This window comes from Fusarium odoratissimum, assembly GCF_000260195.1.
Source record: "Fusarium odoratissimum NRRL 54006 unplaced genomic scaffold supercont1.4, whole genome shotgun sequence".
NCBI classification, from domain to species: domain Eukaryota; kingdom Fungi; phylum Ascomycota; class Sordariomycetes; order Hypocreales; family Nectriaceae; genus Fusarium; species Fusarium odoratissimum.
Window position 1 is genome coordinate 402,052 of NW_022158690.1, and position 21,503 is coordinate 423,554.

General features: G+C 49.5%; 7 protein-coding genes across 7 annotated transcripts; 3 read left to right on the forward strand and 4 right to left on the reverse strand.

Moving 5' to 3' along the window:
• Positions 1 to 624: 624 nt before the first annotated feature.
• On the forward strand, positions 625 to 3,115 carry FOIG_03271 (uncharacterized protein; the record flags this gene model as incomplete). Its single annotated transcript, XM_031201058.1, has 3 exons — positions 625 to 2,248; positions 2,294 to 2,588; positions 2,640 to 3,115. The coding sequence occupies exons 1-3, from the start codon at positions 656 to 658 to the stop codon at positions 3,113 to 3,115; spliced, it is 2,364 nt and encodes a 787-aa protein (XP_031068582.1). The 5' UTR covers positions 625 to 655.
• FOIG_03272 (solute carrier family 25, member 46) lies at positions 3,034 to 4,797 on the reverse strand. Its single transcript, XM_031201059.1, has 2 exons — positions 4,312 to 4,797; positions 3,034 to 4,118 (listed from the first exon to the last, which is right to left on the reverse strand). The coding sequence occupies exons 1-2, from the start codon at positions 4,412 to 4,414 to the stop codon at positions 3,319 to 3,321; spliced, it is 903 nt and encodes a 300-aa protein (XP_031068583.1). The 5' UTR covers positions 4,415 to 4,797; the 3' UTR covers positions 3,034 to 3,318.
• A 138-nt stretch (positions 4,798 to 4,935) lies between these two features.
• Positions 4,936 to 7,637, reverse strand: FOIG_03273 (uncharacterized protein). The gene is made up of 5 exons (XM_031201060.1): positions 7,447 to 7,637; positions 7,081 to 7,385; positions 6,680 to 7,019; positions 5,689 to 6,630; positions 4,936 to 5,641 (listed from the first exon to the last, which is right to left on the reverse strand). The coding sequence occupies exons 1-5, from the start codon at positions 7,567 to 7,569 to the stop codon at positions 5,057 to 5,059; spliced, it is 2,295 nt and encodes a 764-aa protein (XP_031068584.1). The 5' UTR covers positions 7,570 to 7,637; the 3' UTR covers positions 4,936 to 5,056.
• Positions 7,638 to 7,757: 120 nt separating this feature from the next.
• Positions 7,758 to 10,011, forward strand: FOIG_03274 (uncharacterized protein). Its single transcript, XM_031201061.1, has one exon. It carries the CDS (start codon positions 7,975 to 7,977, stop codon positions 9,790 to 9,792), a length of 1,818 nt encoding a protein of 605 aa, XP_031068585.1. The 5' UTR covers positions 7,758 to 7,974; the 3' UTR covers positions 9,793 to 10,011.
• Positions 10,012 to 10,689: 678 nt separating this feature from the next.
• On the forward strand, positions 10,690 to 13,711 carry FOIG_03275 (uncharacterized protein). The gene is made up of 2 exons (XM_031201062.1): positions 10,690 to 11,960; positions 12,010 to 13,711. Exons 1-2 carry the CDS (start codon positions 11,573 to 11,575, stop codon positions 13,038 to 13,040), a joined length of 1,419 nt encoding a protein of 472 aa, XP_031068586.1. The 5' UTR covers positions 10,690 to 11,572; the 3' UTR covers positions 13,041 to 13,711.
• On the reverse strand, positions 13,545 to 17,475 carry FOIG_03276 (uncharacterized protein). Its single transcript, XM_031201063.1, has 3 exons — positions 16,676 to 17,475; positions 16,541 to 16,621; positions 13,545 to 16,483 (listed from the first exon to the last, which is right to left on the reverse strand). The coding sequence occupies exons 1-3, from the start codon at positions 16,765 to 16,767 to the stop codon at positions 13,813 to 13,815; spliced, it is 2,844 nt and encodes a 947-aa protein (XP_031068587.1). The 5' UTR covers positions 16,768 to 17,475; the 3' UTR covers positions 13,545 to 13,812.
• Positions 17,476 to 17,952: 477 nt separating this feature from the next.
• Positions 17,953 to 21,390, reverse strand: FOIG_03277 (uncharacterized protein). Its single transcript, XM_031201064.1, has 2 exons — positions 21,163 to 21,390; positions 17,953 to 21,097 (listed from the first exon to the last, which is right to left on the reverse strand). The coding sequence occupies exons 1-2, from the start codon at positions 21,232 to 21,234 to the stop codon at positions 18,221 to 18,223; spliced, it is 2,949 nt and encodes a 982-aa protein (XP_031068588.1). The 5' UTR covers positions 21,235 to 21,390; the 3' UTR covers positions 17,953 to 18,220.
• Between the last annotated feature and the right edge of the window lie 113 nt (positions 21,391 to 21,503).

The window sequence follows — 21,503 nt, forward strand, 5'->3', positions numbered from 1 at the left end:
TGACGGCGAAAACCACTACGCAAGTTATCAAAGTTCGGTCTGTATCAAGACAGCACCACCTTGAGGTAATATATGTTTTCATTACATAGAATTGAAGTTCTGTTTTCTTCCATTATAACACATGCTGCTGTTCTCTTCGTAGTTATCCAATATTTACTTAGACTGCGCGGTTCAATAGGAATTCACATGAACTGCAAACTGTTTACTTCAGTGTCTGACGACGACTCCTCTCTTAGTAGCACAAGATCAACATGATATGTGAACTCTTTCCGTCGTAACCGTGAGCTTATTCTCCCGAGAGAGCCGCGAAATCCATCATGACAACCCTCATGAGAACCCAGCCACCCGACTAACTCTCCAGGCTTGGCGTTCAGCCACCCGCGAATTTCAGATTCTTTCACTTACCGCAATTGACTTCAATTATGACTCTCTTTGACTGAAGTCGGTGTCGGACGTTTCAAACTCTTCTTTCTCCGCTCGGAATTTTCTTTGCACTCCGTGCTTATCATGAGTTCATCTGAGCTTCCAGAAACACTTGTATCTAGAAGAAGTATGTAGCTATCGGATTTAGTGGGGCATGCTCCCCACGTCATGTAGAGTAGCTACGTTGCGCTATGAGATTCACGAACACCAACGCATAACCATCATTTACAACATGGCAGCCGTAGCCGCCAACAACCAAGGAACATCACTCGATATTCGAGTTGAGGACTTCCTGGACGATAAGCTTCAGTCTACCTCCGACCTCGAAGATCTCGACACACTTATCGCAAATGTTGAACTTCAAAGAAACCAGCTGCAATCACAGCTAGATACAGCTGTGAGAGAGCTCGAAGAGACCCGGCGCACTGCCGATGATCGCCAAGGGTCACTTGCTGCTCGCATAGAAGAGTTTCAAAAGCTTCAAGAGAGCATTGATCTTCGTGCTCAGATCTACGCTGCCTCGGATGCCCCAGATCAGGCCATCGAACGCCTCAAGTCGCCTATGAACAAGATCAAGGCCGTTGAGCGTGCCCAGAGCTACCTTTTTCTCTTGCAAGACGTTGAAAAATTTCGAGTAGAAGCGAGATCATTCCTGCCTCAGAACCCCAAGGCTTCATTAGAGCCTTACATCAAGTTGAAACAGCATGTTCAAAAGTTACAAGGCCTACCTGGCCAAGAGGGCCTTCACCTCGTCGCATATGCCGAAGGTGTGACCGCTTCACTTTGGGATGAGATCAAATCTACTATGTCTGGGGAACTTGAGGCAGTCCTGAAGCAGAGGAAGTGGCCCAAGATTGACACCCATTTGCAGATGGATGAGGAATGGATCAATTGCATCGAAAAGCTCATCGATCTTCAAAAGCCGGAAATAGCACACACTGACAAGCTTGTTACGTTGCTTCCATTCGAAATCATGGCCTCCATCTTTGTCTCCGAGTTTCGTTTCCATTTTCTCAGCGACAAGCCAACAAGCGGTGCTCAGGCATTTGGAACTCATTGTCTCCCGTGGTTTATCGCACTGGTTGAGAAATGGGAAGATTTCTTCCGGGATAATCTGGGCTATTTGCTAGCAGAGAAGTTCCAGGACACTGCTGTAGCGACCAACCTGGCTTATATCGATCCTGTTTCTGCCTTTATTACCTCACTACTACCAGTGCTGAAGGAGAAAACCTCATTAGTCGCACTCGAAGCTATTAAGAGCCCCTCATTCCTGAGTAGTTTTATGTCACAACTGATGGCATTTGACGAGAATGTTCGCTACAAGTTCAACTATGACGGCGGCGATGTTGAAAACGGATGGTCTGGCTTAACCGCACATATACTGGATGACCACTTTGATACGTGGTTCAAGGCCGAGAAGGACTTTGCTCTTGAAAGATATAATACTATCATGGAGTCACAAGATGCCCGCAATATCGATTACGATTATGCGCTCCAGGGCAAGATGAAGCCAACATATGCTGCTGTGCGCGTCACTGATCTTCTGCGATCTGTGACAAGTCAGTACGAGAGGGTGCGTACCTTCAAGCACAAAATTCGCTTCTTGATTGGCATTCAACTTGAAATCTTGGATGCTTATCACGATCGCCTTCGAGACTCACTTCAGGCTTATCAGAGCATGTCTACGACCTTTGGTCGCACTTTGGCCGCGAATAAGGAGGACCTTGCTGTTCTTGAGGGTACAGGTGGTTTTGAGGTGCTCTGCAAAGTAATTGGTAGTGCTGATCACATTGTCAATACTCTGAAAGACTGGAGCAATGAGGAGGTATGCAAACTGCCTGAAAGTCATCTTATCAAGCTAACATCCTAGTTCTTTGTCTCTTTGTGGGATGAACTTCAGACTCGAGCTTTGCATAGATCTAGCCAGGGCAACAACATTACCAGTACCATGAGCTACGATGATGTGAAGGATCGCACGTCTACAGCAGTGGGAGAGAAACATGAAGATGGGGCTCTCTTTGATGAGACAGCGAGTGCCTATAACATGCGACGCAAGGCTGCTCAAGAACTTCTTGTTGGCGCTTTGGTCGAGTCGCACAATAAAGCTTTCCGAGCATACACCACCCGTGTTCAATGGACAACTGTTGGTGAAACTGCTATCCTCGGTAAGTTCGCATGCCGTACTGTTCCCAACATATCAGCTAACACGGTAGCAGATGAGCTTGCTATTACGCCAGAACTTGATGAGCCACTTCGCATCCTCCAACGCAACTTTGACTTTCTCATCAAAGCTCTTTCAACTGCAGTGTTCCGCCGCGTCTGCCGTGAAGCCCTTGTCAAGCTTCAAGATTATCTATGGCAAAGTGTCCTTATGCGTCAGTCGTTCACCACTTATGGTGCCACCCAGTTCCGTCGCGATGGCGCTGCCTTGGTTTCTACTATCGAACGCTACATCCCTAATGGTTCATCTGTCCTTGATAACTTGACTGAGGGTATGCAGCTCCTGAGTCTTCCGGTTGAAGCGGGTGAGGCGAGTGGCTTGACACTCAAGGAAGCCAGCGATCGAGTCTTCACCGACAACGAAGAGGCACGCAAGGTACTCGAGGAACTCCATCTTGAAGGGTTATCACCGCAAGGCGCAAGAAACATTCTGCAGCGTCGTGTAGAGAACAACGAGAACGTAGGGTGGTAAAACGAAATAGATTAAGATTGGGTATATTATCACGCATTCGATGCCTTTCTCCAAGGTCTATCGCTCGTGCCTCACGTGTTGAATCTCTCCGTGACCTTCTAAAAATATCATTTCCCTTTTTGTTCTAACCATTGAACCCCCCAATACGTTTTATTGCATCAAAAGATCAACCAGATTCTGTTTTCCGCACTGTTCGCTTTTGTTTAGCTGTTAAGAGCTCGCATGGTCATCTCGACAACAATGAAAGTTCCCGCGCTGACAGGCATAGCTCGCGCCAGGGTAGGTCCGATACCCTTCCAGAAGCCAGCCGCCCCCTCGGCTCGCCAAGTCTTTGCGAAGCAATCTCGCATAGTGGCGTATTTTTGGTTGGCACCGAAGCCGTCGGTCTGCATCTTGCTCTTGATGACATCGAAGGGATAGCTGGAAAGCCAGAGAACTTCGCCAGCAAGACCACCGTAAAGAGCAATCTTGTAAGCAGGGATATCCTTGCGGTCGATCTTATTGCGAGCAGCGTCCGAGTTCATCATATACTCAAAGGCAGTGAACCAGGAACCGTAGGCGAAAGCCTCTCGCCAGATGGTGACAGCCTGACCGCGGTAGATGCCACTCAGAACACCATTGTGAGCTCCGAGTTTACGAATACAGTCACCAGGACCATCGTATAGACGACCGGCGCCATGAGGCTGGCTCTGAAGGCGGATACGGATATGCTCGATGGGACCTGAGAGGACCGAGTTGGAGACGCCAGCAAACGCACCCGCGGCACCGTATTGAGGATAAGACAGTTCGGCTCCGTTGTTGCGAGTTTGGAACCAGCGCTTCGCGGCGTTGAAGGCACCGAATTGAACGGAAACACAGGCTCCGATACCGATGAGTGGTGTAAGCGTTCCCTTGTAAAAGGCGAGGGCACCCTCGTTCTTGTAGATTGTGGTGGCGGCGTTGATGGCAGAGGAGTATTGCGTTGTAGTTTGGAGTCGGACCTTGACAATGTCAAAGGGCTGACCTGAGATTAGAGTGTTAGCAATTGGGTTGAATTCATACTGTTGCACAACTATGCTGGTGACGACTTCATGGTGGAGGGTAAGCTTATCTTGAGCCAGGTCTCTCATCTTTATTCCCCGGCTCAGGGAAATCTTCTCTTCCCTTTGCGCTGCCTGACTCCCCAAGAGCTGAACGAAAGAAACATCGAGACATACCAATCAAGACCTGTGCAATTCCTCCAACAGCACCAGAGAAAAGATCCTTGGCCGTCTCAATTGTAGGGCTCTGCTTGGCCGTCTCCAGCTCAAGAGCGTCCATCTCTTCAATTTGGCGGGGTGATCACAAACACCTTTGTCCTTCCTTTCTCTTCGGGTAGCAATGAACCTTTCAACAGCAAAAAGGCAAGAAAAAAGTAGGTGAAGCTCGCCAGAGATAAGACAACAAAGGGGGAGAAAAAGATAAGAGAACCAGACTTAGGGCGCGCGAATCGATATCGCAATCCGGGGTTGATTTATCGCGGAGGGCGTTCGGCAAATGACGTGCTAGCATTACAAAGCCGGTAACGGAGCCCGGACTGTCGGTGTTGAGATACCACAGTACAAGTAAAGTTCGGGGAAGAGCCCGTCAGATACTGATGGAAATCGTGGGGAATCATACCGTCTCTGTACTATAATTTCCCGACACTCTTATCGGCATCTTCTCCGGGGGCCGTTCCTAAGATGTACCTGTCTAACAATTTCATAATGAAAATGCCCATTGAAAAGGTGGCACCGACTTCGGGCTAATGAAATCCGGAACTCGGGATCTACGCTCTAGAACCGCGAGAAACCGACATATTTAGGTACCTAGGTATGTACGATTGTATGTGCATATGAAATTGGTCATTATTCCAAGATCGTCAGTCTGGATCTTTATATCAGGCAATACTCGCTTCTATTGTCACACCCAATTTCCTTCTCTTCAGTATCGTCTTACTCCTTGCTTCTCATCTTTCGCATCATTCTGCGCCTGCGCATGCTGCTCAATAGCCTCCTTCAGTTTTCCAACCACTTCAGGCTGGTTGCTGAACGCAGTCATGAGTAAGCTTTCTAGTTCAGCTTCCACCTTCGCGATTGGCTTCACTCCAGGCTTTCTATTCTGCGAGTCGTTCATCAGAGTACCCCAGCGATGTGTGAAGTTGTAGATAGACTGTCGCAGTAACTCATCAAGCTGCTCGTTCATATCCTCAACAGTCAAGGTTTTAGCTGTCACGGAGGGTGTGCCTCTAGACCATAGACCGCCACCGATGATGTTGGAAAAGAAACCGACCCAATTCTGGGGGCTCAGGGTATCCCAGATGTGAACAAAGTGCTGCATAGAAGCACCATGGTTTCGAATGTCACCGATCTCCAACGAAACCAGCTCATTCTTTATGATGAGTAAGTTTTTCACCATAAACAGATCAGGATCTGTGCCAGCCTTTAATGACTGTATCCTTGCTTCTGCGCGTTGGAGCACCTGAATGGTTTCTCGAACAATATTGAACACGACTGAACTATTTTTTGACTACGAAGCCGTTAGCCAAATCCAGTGCTAGAGGACAATTCACTTACAGATCTTTCTTTAGGCATGCAATTCTCATACATGCTCAGAAGTTTAATGGCTTGTTTGACTAAGGGATGGGCGTTCGATGACGCTACGCCACCGACAACAGGTCCGATCTTCAGAGAAGCGTCTTGAACAGGCGCCTTTGTGATCGTTTTTGTGACTTCCGCCTCAAAAACTGTATCTGTCAAGGGCCACAGATGATGGGCAAGAAGTTGTGAGGTGTATTGCTTGCATTTGATGAAATATGGCGACTCCATATCATCTAAATCGGCACCAAAATATTCGTTGGCTAACAAGCCCACCACGTTGCACGTCGTCTCCAATGGTGCAGTCTGTAGGACAGTCTGGAGGTTAGTCACCAATGGCGTCAAGTTGCCAGGATGAGCAATGGTGGTGTTGATGGGTTTGATCGCCTGAAACACTGAGTCTGCTGCCTGTGTCCATATGGGTTCCACATCAAAGAGTTTCACGAACAGATTCTCCTCGTTGTACATGCGTTCGAAGCATTGCTTGATAAAATTTCGCGATGCTGTCTCAGCCGAAAGGCTCTTGACTTCTTTATGGAACTCTGCAATATCAGATTGCGTCAAAACTTTCAAGTCGCGATCTCGTGTCGTGAGATGGGTATGAATGATGCTATTAGCTGTATTTGCGTAGGTCTCAAAGTGAGTGCAGGACTCGTTTCGCTGGCCGTAAGAATCATATGCGCGGCGTATGATTCGGTGAACATTGGGTATCAAGCCATACGAGTCCAGCATCATCTCTTGGAAACGACCATACGCAAGCGCATGGCGAGCCGACTCGGATTTTGTAGCTATAATCTGACGGCCGATTTCAGGTGATACCTTTTCCAGTGAGGTCTTATAGCCATGCTCAAGAAGATGAAGGGCTTTTGTGAGGAGCGCAGTGTATCGTGCAAGATAGGTATCGCGGTCGCGGTATGTCGGCTAATTGCATTAGCATCTGCTCTTGAGAGCAAATGGAACGAACTCTTACATGATTCTCCATAAAGACGATGCAGGCGTCAATATTCTCGACCATCTCTCCAAAAGAGGCATCATCGACCAGTCGGCTGGCGCCTGGCGCATTGAGACGTCTTGTTGCATTGTCGAGGTACGCATAGTAATGAAGATCGGTTCCGACGTCGTCGGCCAAGACTTCCAGCCTTCTTTGTTCCTGCAAAAGTTCCTCGCATTGCGATTGGAAAGTTGACGTTTGCGCCTCGACGGAGCCGAAAGAGTTCGATAGGGAGGTAAGAAGTTTTAGCGTCGCGTTTGCATCTTCGATAAGCCCATCTAAGTGACGCTCCGTGACAGTAAGTTGGTCGCGATATAGTCTAGTATCAGTCAGCGCTGTCTTCATAGAAATGCCATCTTCGCATGACGTAGTATGCATACAAGTATTCCTGCTGACTGGCATCCAGCAATTGCTCATCGTACGATTCAAGGCTAATGGCGTCGTGTTTTTCAAGTTCTTGACTAGAGTCTGGAAGCGTCAGAGCTTCCCATGCTCTGCTGTGCTTGTCGGTCTTCTTAGGCCGTGGTCGTGTGTCTTTAGACAGCTGTTCCTTGACCACTCGATAGAAGTCGGAGTAGGAACTGGCACGGCGAAGGACCGTCGGTTCTGGCGGAGTGTCGGTATCCTCGATTTCTTCGTAAACATTTGGCATTGGCGTCGCAGCTTCGTGTGTTTGGCCTGTTTCCTAAACCCATCTTATGAGCTTCAACAATTATTGGTGGGGTGCCAATTCGCGGGGAGCATACATTGGGTTGTTGGAGCAGAGACTCCTTGCGGCGGTGACCATGACTTTGACTATGGCTACTAGAGTGACTCTTCTTGCTGGTGCCCAAGTCGGGCATCAGCGTATACCAAGAGTCCTCGTACATGGTGTTGACAGAGCTCAAGGGTTCACGGGAGCTCCTGTAACTTTGAAGCCACGCAACAGGCGTTGAATGTTAAAGTCGGAGCTAACACAGCCGAACCGCCGATGGCGGTAAAATGTGGAGCAATACCCATGCACTAATGGACGACAAGACCCTGCAGCATGTGGCGCGTGCCTAGATCTGCCTGTGGCACAGTTCATCGTCTTTAGTAGACCTGCCACAGTCCAAAGAATTTTGCTGACCATTAAATAAGTTAGCTACTGCGGGAGCTTCAGCTCTATGACCTCACAACATTTTCCCCTTCATCGGGAGGCGACATTGGGTTCAACTTTTGATGAATTTTGTATTCTCTCAGAGAAGATATTACCAATTACATTGACTCGGACCCCTTGCTAGCAAGTTTTCAAAATGAACGTTTCTCGAGCGACTCTTGGGCGAGCTGTTGTTCGCTCCCAAGTTCGTCAGCCTCTCACTATATCTCGGCGCCAATGGGTTCGCTACGCCCATGATTATGGCAGCGAGTATTCTCAGCCTCCTCCCAACCGCGGTGGTAAAATCATTAGTTTTGCAGCCGTCTTCGGTCTTGCTGCTGCTGGAGCCTACTTTTATCCCATGTTGACTGGAAAGCCTTCATCACCGGCTGAAGTCGAGAAGAAGGAAGTTCCCACCAAGGCTGAACTCGAGTTTGAGAAGCCTCGCAAGAAAGTCAAGTCCAAAGAAGAGAACCGAGATCTTATCAGCTCCCAACATCTCCAAGTTAAGAATAGTTGGGAGCATCCTGGAGTTTATGCCTGGGGCTCTAATGTTGGAAAGGTCATCGATCCAAACTCCAGTGAAAAATATGTCAAAGTACCTCGGAGGATTTCTTTCTTTGATGACAAGGTTCTCAGGGACCTCAAGTTGACATCCGTCTTTGGTGCAGCAGTCACTGAGAAGGGTGATCTGGTTCAATGGGGCTTGGGCTACAACCAGCAAGATCCTTCACCCGTGCCTACACTTACAGGCAAAGATCTTGTCAAAATCGATGTTTCGCTTGATCGAATTATTGCTCTGTCGCGCAACGGCAATGTATATTCTATCCCTGCGGCTCGCAATGATCAAGAGGGTGGCCTGAAAGAAGAACAGAAAAAGACCTCCTGGTCTATATGGGGATCTGGCGGTGCCCGAGAGAACATACATTTCCGCAATTTGACACCATCTGGTCTGTCATATGGTGAAACCGTGAAGGACATCAGCAGCGGCCAGGAGCATTGTCTCATGCTCACCTCCAAAGGACGTGTCTTCTCCGCTGCTGCTAGTGCTCTCGAGTTTCCTTCCAAGGGACAGATGGGTATTGCGGGTTTGAATTGGCATAACAGGCCCAAGGGACCTTACGACCAACCTCACGAAATTACAACTCTAAAGGGATTCGACGTGGCACAGATTGCAACTGGTGATTATCACTCGGCTGTTCTTGATAAAACCGGACGTATTTTTGGATTTGGTGACAACTCATTCGGCCAGCTTGGAATCGATACCGACTTTGGCCTTTCAGTTTCCGACACCCCGGTAATGGTTCCTACCAACCTGTCCTACGCTGGCACTGGGCTTGTCCCGACGGTAACATCCATAGCGGCAGGTGGGAACAATACTTTCTTCACTGTGGATGCGAAAACCACGACGGTTCCTGGCAACACAAAAACTCTTGCTCCAGCGAGAAGGCTTCCTCCCGTGACTACAGATCTGTGGGCTTGCGGCCAAGGAGTGTACGGGACACTGGGCACTGGTCGATGGTCACACGTCTCGCCCAAGCCGACCAAGGTGAAGGGTCTTTCGTCCCTGTTCGAGTTTGACGAGAAAACCAACAAGATGAGCCCCATTAAGCTCAAGTCTCTGTCAGTTGGGGCCACTCACTGCTCGGCTGTCATGGACAATGTCACCGAAGTCTCGGTCACGGGTCAAGGGACCGAGAACGAGACCAACTGGGGAGCAGACGTCGTATTCTGGGGTGGCAATGAGCACTATCAGCTTGGCACCGGAAAACGAACCAACTTGAACGCTCCAGCTTATATTGCCGCTCTGGACAGCGCCGCCGATGCTCGTAAGGAGGGTTCACCAGACTTTCACCGGCTGTCCGTGACTCCTCGCAAGACAATCCGTCTGGACGGTGGAAAGGGCCGAAAGGTCTCGTTGGAACAAAAGATTGAGTGTGGCAAGTACGTGACTGGCATCTACTCTGCCGTGTGAAGCGAGTGGCACGGCAAACAACTCAATTTGTAAGAACAGGCTCGCCTCATTGTATTATAAGAAATATGTAATCGACGGATTGTATCCGCGAGGATATGATTGGGCGTTTGGGGATGGGATATTTCAGTCATGACTTTAAATGTTAAATTCCACTTGGGCATGTTCCTTCCAATTAATCGACTGGTTAGCTCAGCTGACCCTTTAAATGTGAAATCACCCATCCATGCCTTACCTGAAAGATCCAAGAGTGGTCTGAAGCAGTCATATGAATGGCTCACACTACTTTTGGGAATGAAACATAGAAACACGTGAATGATACCAAGTTGAGACATTGTAGAAACATGCCCAAACTGATCATTTTTCCAGCAATGACAGTTACGATTGAAAGGTGCTGATTGGCTAAGCTTGATAGGTCCCTAGGTATCTCACAATACCTTCTTCGCAATTTTCGCCTGAACATCCTTGGATATCTTCCACTTACACAGGGGTTCATGAGAAGTAGTATGAACCATTTTAGTGGGAACTTGGGAGCAACACGAGGATTGACCATGTTGATCAAGTCGAGGCCACGCAAGCAAATGCCGCTGAGTAATTAAGTTAAAATCGAGAATAGAACAGAATGAGGCACAGATCGTGGAGGAATAAAGATGGTGGTTAATAGGGAGTTGGTCGCCAGGATAATACGCCCATCCTCCACGTCATTAAACCAATATGATGGGCCTGAAGACGAAAATAGAAATCCGTCGACAACCAACAGAGCAGCCGCCACGCAGCTAAAATAATACAGGGATGAGCCACTGCCAGCGCAGGAAAAAAAGAGTTTTTACTAGACCAGGTACAAGTCCTTGCAAACTATTGACTCTATCTAGATTGGTCTTCTTAATAGATTCGGGTGCATGATCAGCGACTGAACCACGGGATCGGGTATAAACAATGAGCACGTGTCCGAACAATGGATGAAACCTGTCAATTATCACGTCTGGACCATCACTTGCAGATCATTCATTAAAGTGCCCTGCATTTTACCCGTAACAAGGCAAAGGCAAGGTACTCCCGATACAGAAGTTACATCAGAGTGCGTGTGCCGTAAGATAAGATATTCTTGGAACAAACTCTTCCCTTCCCCACGTTGACTGACGTCTGAGTTTGAGTTTCAAGTCTCTTGGTCACGTCACGTCGCATCGTTCCTCATTTTTCGAGGTCCTCGTGAATATTTGGTTGACTTGACGCTGTTGTTCTGCTCTTACAGTCGTTACAGCCAACCAAGAATCTCCTTTCCTTTCCTCTTGCTCACTCCTTTTTTTTTTTTTAACCTTTTACCTTTTACCTTTATTTTACCCCTTGACTAAGGTACTCCTTCCTCTGTCTCTTACACCCCAATCTTTCCGTTTGCGGTCTCAACTCCACTCACGTCTTCTCCTTCTCCTCTCTTCTTCACATCAGCTCAAACTTCTCTATTCTTCTCCTTCTTCCGCTTCTCGACATATAACCCTTGTAATCTTCGCCTCTTCTCACGATCCCGCCACTATTAAACGATTCCGCCATCGACTGCGCCTGCGCCCCTCCAAAGACCACGCGGATCCGACCCCTGCCCGACCTCCACCAGCCAAGAGGGCCCGACGCTATTCCTCTTCTTACGCCCAAATCTCCGTCGCCTTTGCTTCTTATACTTGGGCTGTCGCTGTTGTTCAAGCCTCTGGTGAAAACCGCGACGAGCACCAGCCTCAAGCGCAACTTCTCCTTGGGGTACTCACACCTGTCTTTACCCAACCCCGACGCCATGGACAGGATCCCCAAGTTCAGGCGCAAACCCAAGAACCCCACGATCCAGACCTCCGTCGAACGCTCCAGCAGTGATACTGTCGATAGTATCGCCAGTACCGAGTTACAGGCTGCAACTTTGCAGTCGCAACAACAGGACGGGCAACAAGTCCTACCGCAAAAGTCCAAGCTCTCAAAGAGGGCCGCATTCCGAAATTTCCGTTTGCGCGGCTCTACAAAGAGAGCGCGCGACAGTCCACCCGTCGAGTTGCCTTCCAGTCCTCCACCGGCCGTCGTGAGCCACGACGGCGTCAAGAGTCGACCCGTCACGGCCGAAGGCGATGTGCTGGCTAATTCAAAGGGATCAGGTCCCCGAATTCCTGCCTTTTTGGAATCTTCGATGCAGGGTATACAGCACCCAGACATGGCGCATTAATCAGGGCTGACATTTTATAGATATTGATTTCAAATTCCAGGAGTTGACGTGGGCGGAACGAGACCGAGTTCTTGAGGGCACAAGGAATGAGGGGGATGAAGAGTTTAAATGGGGGACTTTCAAGCAGGTTGACGCCCAGGAGAAGGGTGTGATGGATCGCTACATCAACATCAAGCCTTGGAATCACAACCGAGTCAAACTTCAGGTTCCTGAGGATGAGCTTGACTATGTCAACGCTTCCGAGATCACTCTTACCTCACCTTCCGATCCGAGCCGTGAGCCGTTGCGATACATCGCCATGCAAGGGCCAACGCAGCCATCAATCGACTATGTCTGGCGCATGATTGCGGAGCAAATGTCTTCACCTGCTGTTATCGTACAGCTGACAACCATGGCAGAGGGTGGAGTTGTCAAATGTCACCAATACTTTCCCGATAACCAAGATCACCCTACCTGGACTCTGAACGAGCACGATGCGTGGAACGATGACTGGCAGGCCCAGATCACGTACGATTCTTACGAGGAACTCGCTGACGGTGCTATTGAGAAGCGCAAGCTACTTATGCACCTGAAGGATGAAGAAGAGCCCCGAATCGTGTGGCACCTTCTGTATAGACGATGGCCTGACTTTGGGGTTCCCGAACTAGAAGATCTCGATGGCTTCTTTGAACTCATGCGACTTTCGCGCGAGCTGAGCGCGCCCAAAAACCCGCGAATCATCCATTGCAGTGCTGGTGTTGGTCGAACCGGCACTTTCATTACGCTCGAGCATCTAATGCGCGAGCTAGAACTGGGCACCTTTGAGAAGTATGACGATCCAGCGGAGGGTCCGGATCTGATTTTCGAGACGGTCGACCATCTCCGAGAGCAGCGTGTTGGCATGGTTCAGGGCCGTCCTCAATTCATATTCATTTACCAAGTTATGCGGAAACTATGGCAAGATAAATATGGAGTCGATGAAGAGGGCAATGAGCCTGCAGCTAAGAGGCTGGAAGTTGGCGATCCATTCATAGATGACTCGGTATCCGACTCTACGCAAGCCAACCACTAGCATCGGGGTTCCGAGGATTGAGGTGTGATAATGGAGTCTGTTTATCTGGCGTTAACTACAATGATTTGGTGGAGTTGCGGATGGGAATGCATCTGGGTTGTGCTGGGGCATGATAACTGCGGCAACCTAATTTTATGGTTTGGGGATGACACGCAGCCTCCCAAAATATTTGTGTTGGGAGGAAGCTGATGGTTAAGTGTTACCCTGTCATGAGTCAATCGGGTGCATAATCTGCTTTGCGCAAGTGTATGATGGTTAGCAGAAGTGTATGATCAAGCACGGCCAGGAACGGGACTTGAGGGTTTATGATAAACAAACATAGAGCTCGCATCTCATAATGGGGAGATGACGACGGTACAGGAATAATCAAATCAAGTCAAGATGATATGACTTGGGGGAGGTTTATTTGTTATAAATGATACCAAGCGCACGAACAAGGGGTTGGCGGTGCAACAAGCATTCTTATCACATATCAGTTTAATCAAGAGGCGACAAGACCTTTCGCATAACAATAGAAATTAAGTAATGTCCACGAGGCCCAAGTCTTTAGGAACGGGTTATGTATAATAGTGTTCTTTTCAAGATTTAGATCTATCCTGAACTGGGAGCATCATTGTAATCTTGCTGTCAATCGAAAATGGATGTGGCCGCGTGCCATCGTTGTACTGTATAAATCAACTTCATTACCACAATACGCCCCATTCGGGTCACCAAAAAATAGCTCGCGATATAAACAAATAAGGAATTTTTATAGGAAAGCAAAAACCAGAATCTATGCGCTAATCACCAGCGTCACAGTCTCCTTCTCCTTTTCGGTGACGGTGACGGTAGCCTGGTCCTTTTCTGTGACTGTCACTGTGAAGTAGACCGATACAGTCGGAGTGCCGTCGACGACAATGGTTGTAGCGTGAGCATCGTCACCAGTGCGTGTTCCAGCAGCGGGCTTCTTGTCATCTTTGCTGCCTTCGTTGTCGGCTTTAGCTTCTGTAGCAGCAGGAGATGGGGCACCCGTAGGCTTGTCGGGAATGGGGATGAGGACGACCGATGTGGGCTTGTCATCGTCATTATGACCATCTTTGCCCTTGTCACTGCCGTCCTTTCCTTTGTTATCATCATCGCCTGGTGAGCCAGTGGGCTTGGCTTCATCGGGCTTCTTGATGGACTTGGTCAAAGTTGTGGCGCCAGGGAGAGGAACAGACGTGGTACTTTGGTCAGCGACGGGGGCAGAAGTCGGAGGGAGATCTTCATAGGCCTTTGTTGGTTGAGGGTTGGAAGGCTCCGCGGGGTTTGTCTGACTAGGTTTCTCCTCTGATGGTTGGGATGGCTGTGCCTCGGCTGGCTGCGTCTGAGCTGGTTGACTAGGTTGCTCAGGGGCAGGCTGAGTGGACTTCTCTGGCAAAGGTTGAGATTGGGAAGGCTCCTCGGGAGCTGGCTGGCTTGTCTGTTCAGGGGCGGGTTGGGTAGGCTGCTCAGACACAGGCTGTGGCTGCGAAGGTTGCTGATAACCAGGCTGAGAAGGTTGGTCTTTAGCAGGCTCTCCAGTTGATTCAGGGGTTGCGCCGTCATCGACAGTAACTATGGTCGTAACAGTAACCACGGGAACCGCGGGCTTCTCGGCGGCTGACGTAGTTGCAGGCTGCTCTTTGCCTCCATTTCCAGGAACAGTGCTGTCCTCACCAATGCTTGGAGTTCCACCAAGAATCTTGGCAGCAGTCGCAGGATCTTCGCAGACAATCTTGATGCCACCCTCAAAGTTGTACAAAGGAAGAGCGAAGCACTTCTCGCCTTTTGTATTGCAAGGTGTGAGCTGGAACTTGCCAGTGTCATCACATACACCGGTTTGTCCGTTAATGCAAGCAGCCTGGCCCTTCATACACGAAGACTCGGGTGTGAGTTTGGCAAATTCCTCGTTATATGTGCGAGCATCGACGACATTGCTGGCGTACGCAGAAGCAGGGATGGCACTGGTTCCTGTGGGAACACCAGGGTTGATGGTTGGAACGCCGTTGGCCGATGTTCCCGAGGGGACTACCTTGGGTGCCGAAGTCGTCTCAGGGGATGAGGGGTCAGATACAAGGACGGTGCTGGTAGGCGGTGCAGGGGGGACTGCAGGTTGAGTATTGGAGTCAGGTGCAGGATATTGGGGCTGACCATTGGAAGGGACAGGAGCTGGCTGCTGAACTGCTGAAGTGACTGTGGGCGCCTCAGGCTGTTGGTCCTGGGATGTAACTGGGCTCTCTGGCTGAGATTGAGCTGGTTGCGAAGTAGGAACTGGATTCTGGGGCTGGGAGGGAGCAGTTGAAGCTGGATTGCCAGGCTGAGGCTGAGCAAGCTGTGAAGTAGGAATAGGGTTCTGAGGCTGAGCTGGTGCAGTAGTGGCAGCTGGAGTATCAGGCTGTTGACCACCAGGGTTTTGCACAGGAACATAAGACTGTTGAACTTCAGAGGTGGGAGCAGGATTGCTAGGCTGAGCAGGTTCGGAGACTGGGGCCTGGCTCTCAGGTTGAGCAGCATCTGAAGTTGGAGCAGGCTGGCTTTGTGCATCAGATGTCGTCTGGGACTGGGGTTCCTTAGGTTGAACTACAGACACAATCTGAGTTGTACCCGCAGAAGACTCCGTCTCAGGGGTGGAAGTCTCCTCCAGGGGGCCTTTAGATGTGGTAGGAGGCTTGGGATACACTTGAGTAGGGTGTTTGGGGTTGATCGGGAAAGCTGTATCAGAAGGCGCCTGGGTTGTAAGATAGCCAGTAGGAGTCGGCTGATACGCAAAGGTAGTTGTCTCTTCTTCAACAGCAGAGGTGGTAGGTTGCTCGTTTCCTGGAGCTGTTGTAGCGGGAGCAGAGGGCGCTTCAGGGGCCGTGGTCTCTTCAACGGCGCTTGGCTTAGTCTTTCCCCCATCTGAAGGTTGAAGTGTACCAAGGTCGAGGGTAGAGGATAGGCTCTGAGTATCTGTGTTCTCTGGCTTCTGAGCTGCTTCGGTCGTAGGGACCTCGGGCACTACAGTCGTAGCATCGTTAACAGGGTCGGATTTTGGTGCCTCGTTTGCAGAGGTGGGGACCTCTTTGGTAACTGGGGCAGTCTCGGAGACAACTGCAGTGTCCTTGGGAGGCCTATAGTCTGATTGTTCAGCCGAGGTTGGCTTCTCAACCACGGTGGTAGGATCCTTAGGCACGATTGAGGTCGTGAGAACCGGTGCAGAAGGGTTCTGCGTGAAAGTCGGCTTATCTCCAGGCTCTTGGGTTGGTTCTTGAGCATCACTCGTCTGCTCAGGGGCATCATTGGTTGGCTGAACGGGGATAACCTCGATTGGCTCGGGGAGATCAGAGTAGGGGCCCTTCTTCTTGTCGTCACCTTGGTTTTCTGAGAGTAACGGATTCGGTTCGGGTGTCGAGTTGAGCGTCTCAAAAACAGGACGAGGCGTAGTCTGATCTCCGTTGCCACTACTGTGATGAATTGTTAGATACGAGTCCTCACGTTCTGTCTCCGAATCTGATCCATACCCATATCCGTCGTGAGCTGCAGTGGGAGCTTGTGAGTTTTCCATCCTAGCGTCAAGAAAAGCGCCAGGGTTTCTTTTTTCTCTGTCATCCGAGTTAGATCCAGCAGTTGAAGAGGTGTTATCAGTTTCTCCGTACATTCTACTCGTCCACATAGGACCAGCCTGTGCGGACTGGGCAGTCAAAAGGAGCGAGAAGGCCACGGCGAGCCTTGATCTATTACACCGCATTGTGAAGAGTATGTCGATAGTGGTATAGACTTGCTGAAAGAAAGAGCGTGTTGGTGAAATCGAAAAGATTCGTTCGTTTAATTCGTTGGTCGGTTCGTGAGTCAAAGTTGTATAAGTCGTTTGAAATGATTGATAGTTGCACCAAAAAGAATAATGTACGAGTTCGTCGATCGCTTCCTCCCAACTCCAAGCTGATTAAGAGTAAATAGAAATTGTCTCCAAACAAAAAAGAGTCACTTGTTCGCTTTCCTGGTGCGGAGGCACACAGACAGTGAAGACAAGGGAGCTCAAACGGAGTGACGACGAACAGTAGAAGAACAAAGCGGTGAATGAAAGGAACAGATTGAGTATGAAAGAGAGTCACACAAAACAGAGATAGGAAATACTTGACAAAGGAAAAAAAAAGAGGAAAGGACGAAAGTGGTCAGAGCTAGTGAGTGAGTGTGTATTGTATGCTGAGTTGAGTGAAACCATTCATACAAAGCTGGGACAGGTAGTGGTAACACTCTGTTAATGTATATGCAGTGCTTCACCCCTAAGAGTCACTCATATCCAATTAGCGCCAGCAAAAGACGATGAATCGCCTCACAAAAGTCTCATCTCGTATCGGATCTCATATTTTCGTGGCCCATGGAGTCTCTCTCTTGAACCATCCATGAATAGCTCTGCTCTGCCCTGCCCTGTCCGCCAGCCAAGCCAGAGTATCAACAGGCGCCCAACCCAACACCCCAGTAAATTACATGTAAAACATTTAGAAGAAAATATCCGAAAACCCTCAGCCAATCAAGCTTGTCTCGTCTTTGTCAAGCTGTACTATAAAAGACTGGCTCTAAGCGCTCTGTTTCAACAGCTTATTCGCGGCCTGTTCCTATTGGCGGCACAAACTCCACAGCGGCCGGGACCTAGCTGCCAATCGTCCTCTCTCCACTGAACCGACCTGCGGCCTTGTAGGCTTTTAGTGCTTGTTACAGGGTTTCGTGATGCCCTCATGGATAATATCTGGATTCTGGTCCGGCCTGGTCGTCTCTTCTGTTCTCTTCCCAAAATCATGCTTTTTTAGGCTTGGTCGACCCATAGTTGGCCTTGACGGTCTAGACCTGATCAACCCTTCTCATTTCCCCTTTCATGCTTCCTCCCTGAATGGCTAGTTAAGAATAGATGACCTCCAGAACCATCGTCTTGGGTCCCTACATCATTTGGTGATAGCCGCCCGTTAGTAGCGTAGGTAAGAAAAGTAATCAACCAAATCCATGGACCGTGGCTCAGCTCTTAGCCCTTAAGCTACTAAATAGATAGATCCCTTTTACATTGAAATTTCATTGCTTCTTTTTCTACCGTCGTTTCAGCTAACAGACGCCTTCATCATGGATGTTGTACAATTCTATACATATACGATAAACGCCACCGCGCCTAAATGCCGCCATCAATGCTCTGTTTATATTAAACCAAACCCCTAGGTTTCCAGCAATGATCCTTGCTCGCCACTTCGCAGGGCTGTTCTCTTTCTAGACTCTTCATGGGTGCTAAACTGGTGCTCTGCAGTCTCATGCTTGTTTTCAATGGCGTCCAAGTCTAAATCGTCGACATTCGTGAGCAGGTGATTCTGTCGATTGTGTTCTCGGATGCGAGCCCACTTGAGAACTCGAGTTAACTCTTCATGTCCGTGAACGGCATTGGCCTGGATGTACGACTGTACCATCTGGTCACCTGGCCATTGCCAGATCCCAATCTGGAATCGGACGTCTCGTACGTGGTTGCGCACTTCGTCCGTCAACATGGGTTCCGCAAACGCACGATACGCACACAGAGTCTCTAGCATGTCCACGTCGTGAGGTAATACCTCCATGTTTATCATCTCGTCTTCTTGTGACTGTAGAGGGCCCCATTCCACCATGAGCCACATTGTCAACTGAGCCATTTCATTATACTCCCCAGCAAACGCCAGTGACTGCATCAGGTCGTGAGCGAAGGGGGCCAACACGGGATCTCGCCGTGATCGCATGATGTCCACAAACGATAGATCTGTAGTTTGTTCTGCTTCTGGCCGCTGCCTCTCTTGTTCCTCGGCAACAAGTGCATGATAGAAGCCTTTCATACGTGAAATAAGAACACGGAATAGATGCAGAGCTGAGTTGCTCCTTGTCTCCGTGTCCATCTCGGTGTTGGCACCGTCTTCCTCGGCGTTTCTGCAATAAAGGGCGCCAAGTAAGTTGAAATTGGTGTTGTTGGCTTCTACAGCGCTCGCCAGCACCTGTAGCTCTCTTCGCAAAATCTTCCGCAGGGTTCTCACAAATCTGTTGAAAAGAAATAGAGTCATTCCCTGCACGGCGTCGATACGATCTACAAGGTGTATTATCAGACGAAGCTGTGCCTCCAGTGTGAGTTTCAGACCATAATGATGCTGCCCAACATTCTTCATGATAGGTGCCCAGACATGAGGTAGCCAGTTCTGGTTCCTGCGACCCACACGCAGCTCTGCGAGCCGAATGGCGCGTATCAGATTACTGCCTTTAGGGTGCACCGTCTTGGACAACATATCCACATACGCCGAGAACAATGGTAAGGGAATAGCCTTCAGCATGTCAGCTGTTGGGTCGGGTACCAACAAGTGAGCGTAGTTATGATGCTCTGTGCTTCCGTCTCGCAGATAACGATGAGCTTCTTGGAGAGTTTGGGCGTTTGCCACTAGAATGTGAAGAATGTGTTCATCGGGCAGCAATCCCTCGCATTTCATCATCTCATACAACTCTTGAGGTGTCGGGGGTTGTTGTCGCAGCTTCTCCAGTTCTGTCAAATTCATGTCCTCATTTGTAGGATGGCTCAGAGAATTGTCTCCCGGTAAGGTGCCTTTTTCTGGATCAGCATCACGAGCAAATGATCTCCGGAACATGGCTGCATATTCTGGCAGTCCAGGAGCCATGCCAGCTTTTGGAGGTTGGCAGAACTGCTTCCATGCTTCATGAGCGTTGCGTGTAGCAATGATTGATGCTTGCCAAGCCGAAAGGTCTTGCTTCGGATCTACTTTGACCTGCTGCTGAATTGCTGGAGTACCACTAGGGGTTAAGCCTAGCAGAGTATCCAATGCGCTGTCAGTCTCCTGTTTGGAGAATCCTGCTTCCTGCATCATCATCCCTGCCCGGACAACGCGAGACCAGCTCTCTTCTGCTTCCATGGCCTCGTCCATCCCGTCTGCTGGCCGCAGATATGGCGGCCATGACTTTGAATACCGTGTGGCGTTGTGGATCTCGTCTCTGTTCTTTGGCATCCCGGATAGCACAGTTCTGATTGCGCGGAACGCATTTCTGTCTACCAAAAGGGCTTCCGGGAGACTGCCAGACATTCTCAGAAGAGTACGCTGGGCCTCCCAGACGTACGCATAGGGTACAGACGAATGCTGCGGCCCGGATCCGCTATTCCGGGCAATAGCGGTCAGGCCGGCATTGAAGTACTTGCATCTCATCCAGTACGTCTGTTCGGCAGAACCTATTTTGTAGTTGAAAATAAATTCCGCCATTATATCGGCAAGCACAATCAGGCGCCTTGCTTCGATGCGACGACAGTGGAAGGCAAGTCGTTCCATGATGATCATGAAGTCTTCTGTTGTGAATCTTTCCATTTCACTGCTTGCACGCCCTCTACCCCAAGACATCTGGCGAGCCTTCTCAGTCGTAGCACGTAACCGTTCTTGAACATATTCCAAAAGGTGGTCCAAAGTCGAGATTTCGCTAATGCTCGATCCCAATCTCAGCAGATAGTTCAGCATGAAGACGGGTTTCGGTGACATATCTGCCAAGAATAGTCGGCATCGGTCTTCGTCGGTTTTGGCGAAAAGTATACTCATATATTCGTTCAGTCGCTCCTCTGTATTCCCGCTGTATTCAAGGGTCTTCATCAGGGCTTCCCATTCCGACTTGTTTGGCAGCGCTTGGGCAAGGTCTCGGTTGTTTTCGGGGTCGGCTTCCACCTGATGTCGAAGGTGCATTTGAATCACAACGACCGGAAGGCGCACAGTTCGGATGGCGGCGATTTCTAAAAGCGTTTCTCGAGACGGTTGTTCCAGAGCAAGATATTTACGAAGTAGAACTGCAGGACTTTGCTCTACCCAGCCTTTGAGCATCCTCAACCGTCGCTCAATTCGCCCGTGCCCGTTGTCTTCATTGAAGTCTGAGAACTTAAAAACATTCTTCGGATCGTACAAGCGCTTGGGCAGCACTTTCTTGGGGCGCTTTTGATAGTCGTCGGCACGACGGCCGTTGACTATGGCGGCCTCGAGTGCGTCCACAGAGGACACATATCGGCGGGCTTGGGCTGAGTTGAGGCGCGAAGCGTACTGGAAGAGTCAATTGTAAGCTTTACATCGTAAAAAAGAAAGAAAACTCGGCTTTTGATATTCACCTTGGTTTGGGTTGTCACGTTTCGCGACAAGTGCCACCCTCGCCTCAGCTCCCGGGTTGCACTTCTCAGCATTTCTCGCCCATTTCTTCAAAGCCTATGACACAGCTAAGAAGGTTGTATATAGCGTAGCAATTAAGTGCGGGAGTTGTGATATCTGCGGCGGCGTACACAAAGTTGCAAAGTTCGATTTCCATCTGCATCTGCGGGAACAATTTGCATGCGCCAATCGAGATTATCGGAGTATCGGGCAGCCTATGTGCAGGTCATTGACAGCCAATCCGGGGCCGCTCCTAGCACTTCAGCTCCTCCACCAAGGCCAGATAGGTCCCTTATGTTAGCTT

Bases quoted from the DNA above. Each gene is read 5' to 3' on its own strand.
- FOIG_03272 (XM_031201059.1), bottom strand. From the start codon at position 4,414: ATGGACGCTCTTGAGCTGGAGACGGCCAAGCAGAGCCCTACAATTGAG. The intron at 4,119-4,311 runs GTATGTCTCGAT...CTCTAATCTCAG, and splicing joins AATTGCACAGGTCTTGATTG to GTCAGCCCTTTGACATTGTC.
- FOIG_03273 (XM_031201060.1), bottom strand. From the start codon at position 7,569: ATGTACGAGGACTCTTGGTATACGCTGATGCCCGACTTGGGCACCAGC. The intron at 7,386-7,446 runs GTATGCTCCCCG...AGATGGGTTTAG, and splicing joins CTCTGCTCCAACAACCCAAT to GAAACAGGCCAAACACACGA. The intron at 6,631-6,679 runs GTAAGAGTTCGT...TAATGCAATTAG, and splicing joins TCGTCTTTATGGAGAATCAT to CCGACATACCGCGACCGCGA.
- FOIG_03274 (XM_031201061.1), top strand. From the start codon at position 7,975: ATGAACGTTTCTCGAGCGACTCTTGGGCGAGCTGTTGTTCGCTCCCAA.
- FOIG_03275 (XM_031201062.1), top strand. From the start codon at position 11,573: ATGGACAGGATCCCCAAGTTCAGGCGCAAACCCAAGAACCCCACGATC. The intron at 11,961-12,009 runs GTATACAGCACC...GACATTTTATAG, and splicing joins TTTGGAATCTTCGATGCAGG to ATATTGATTTCAAATTCCAG.
- FOIG_03276 (XM_031201063.1), bottom strand. From the start codon at position 16,767: ATGCGGTGTAATAGATCAAGGCTCGCCGTGGCCTTCTCGCTCCTTTTG. The intron at 16,622-16,675 runs GTACGGAGAAAC...CTCGGATGACAG, and splicing joins CCTATGTGGACGAGTAGAAT to AGAAAAAAGAAACCCTGGCG. The intron at 16,484-16,540 runs GTATGGATCAGA...AATTCATCACAG, and splicing joins GCAGCTCACGACGGATATGG to TAGTGGCAACGGAGATCAGA.
- FOIG_03277 (XM_031201064.1), bottom strand. From the start codon at position 21,234: ATGCTGAGAAGTGCAACCCGGGAGCTGAGGCGAGGGTGGCACTTGTCG. The intron at 21,098-21,162 runs GTGAATATCAAA...TGACTCTTCCAG, and splicing joins ACGTGACAACCCAAACCAAG to TACGCTTCGCGCCTCAACTC.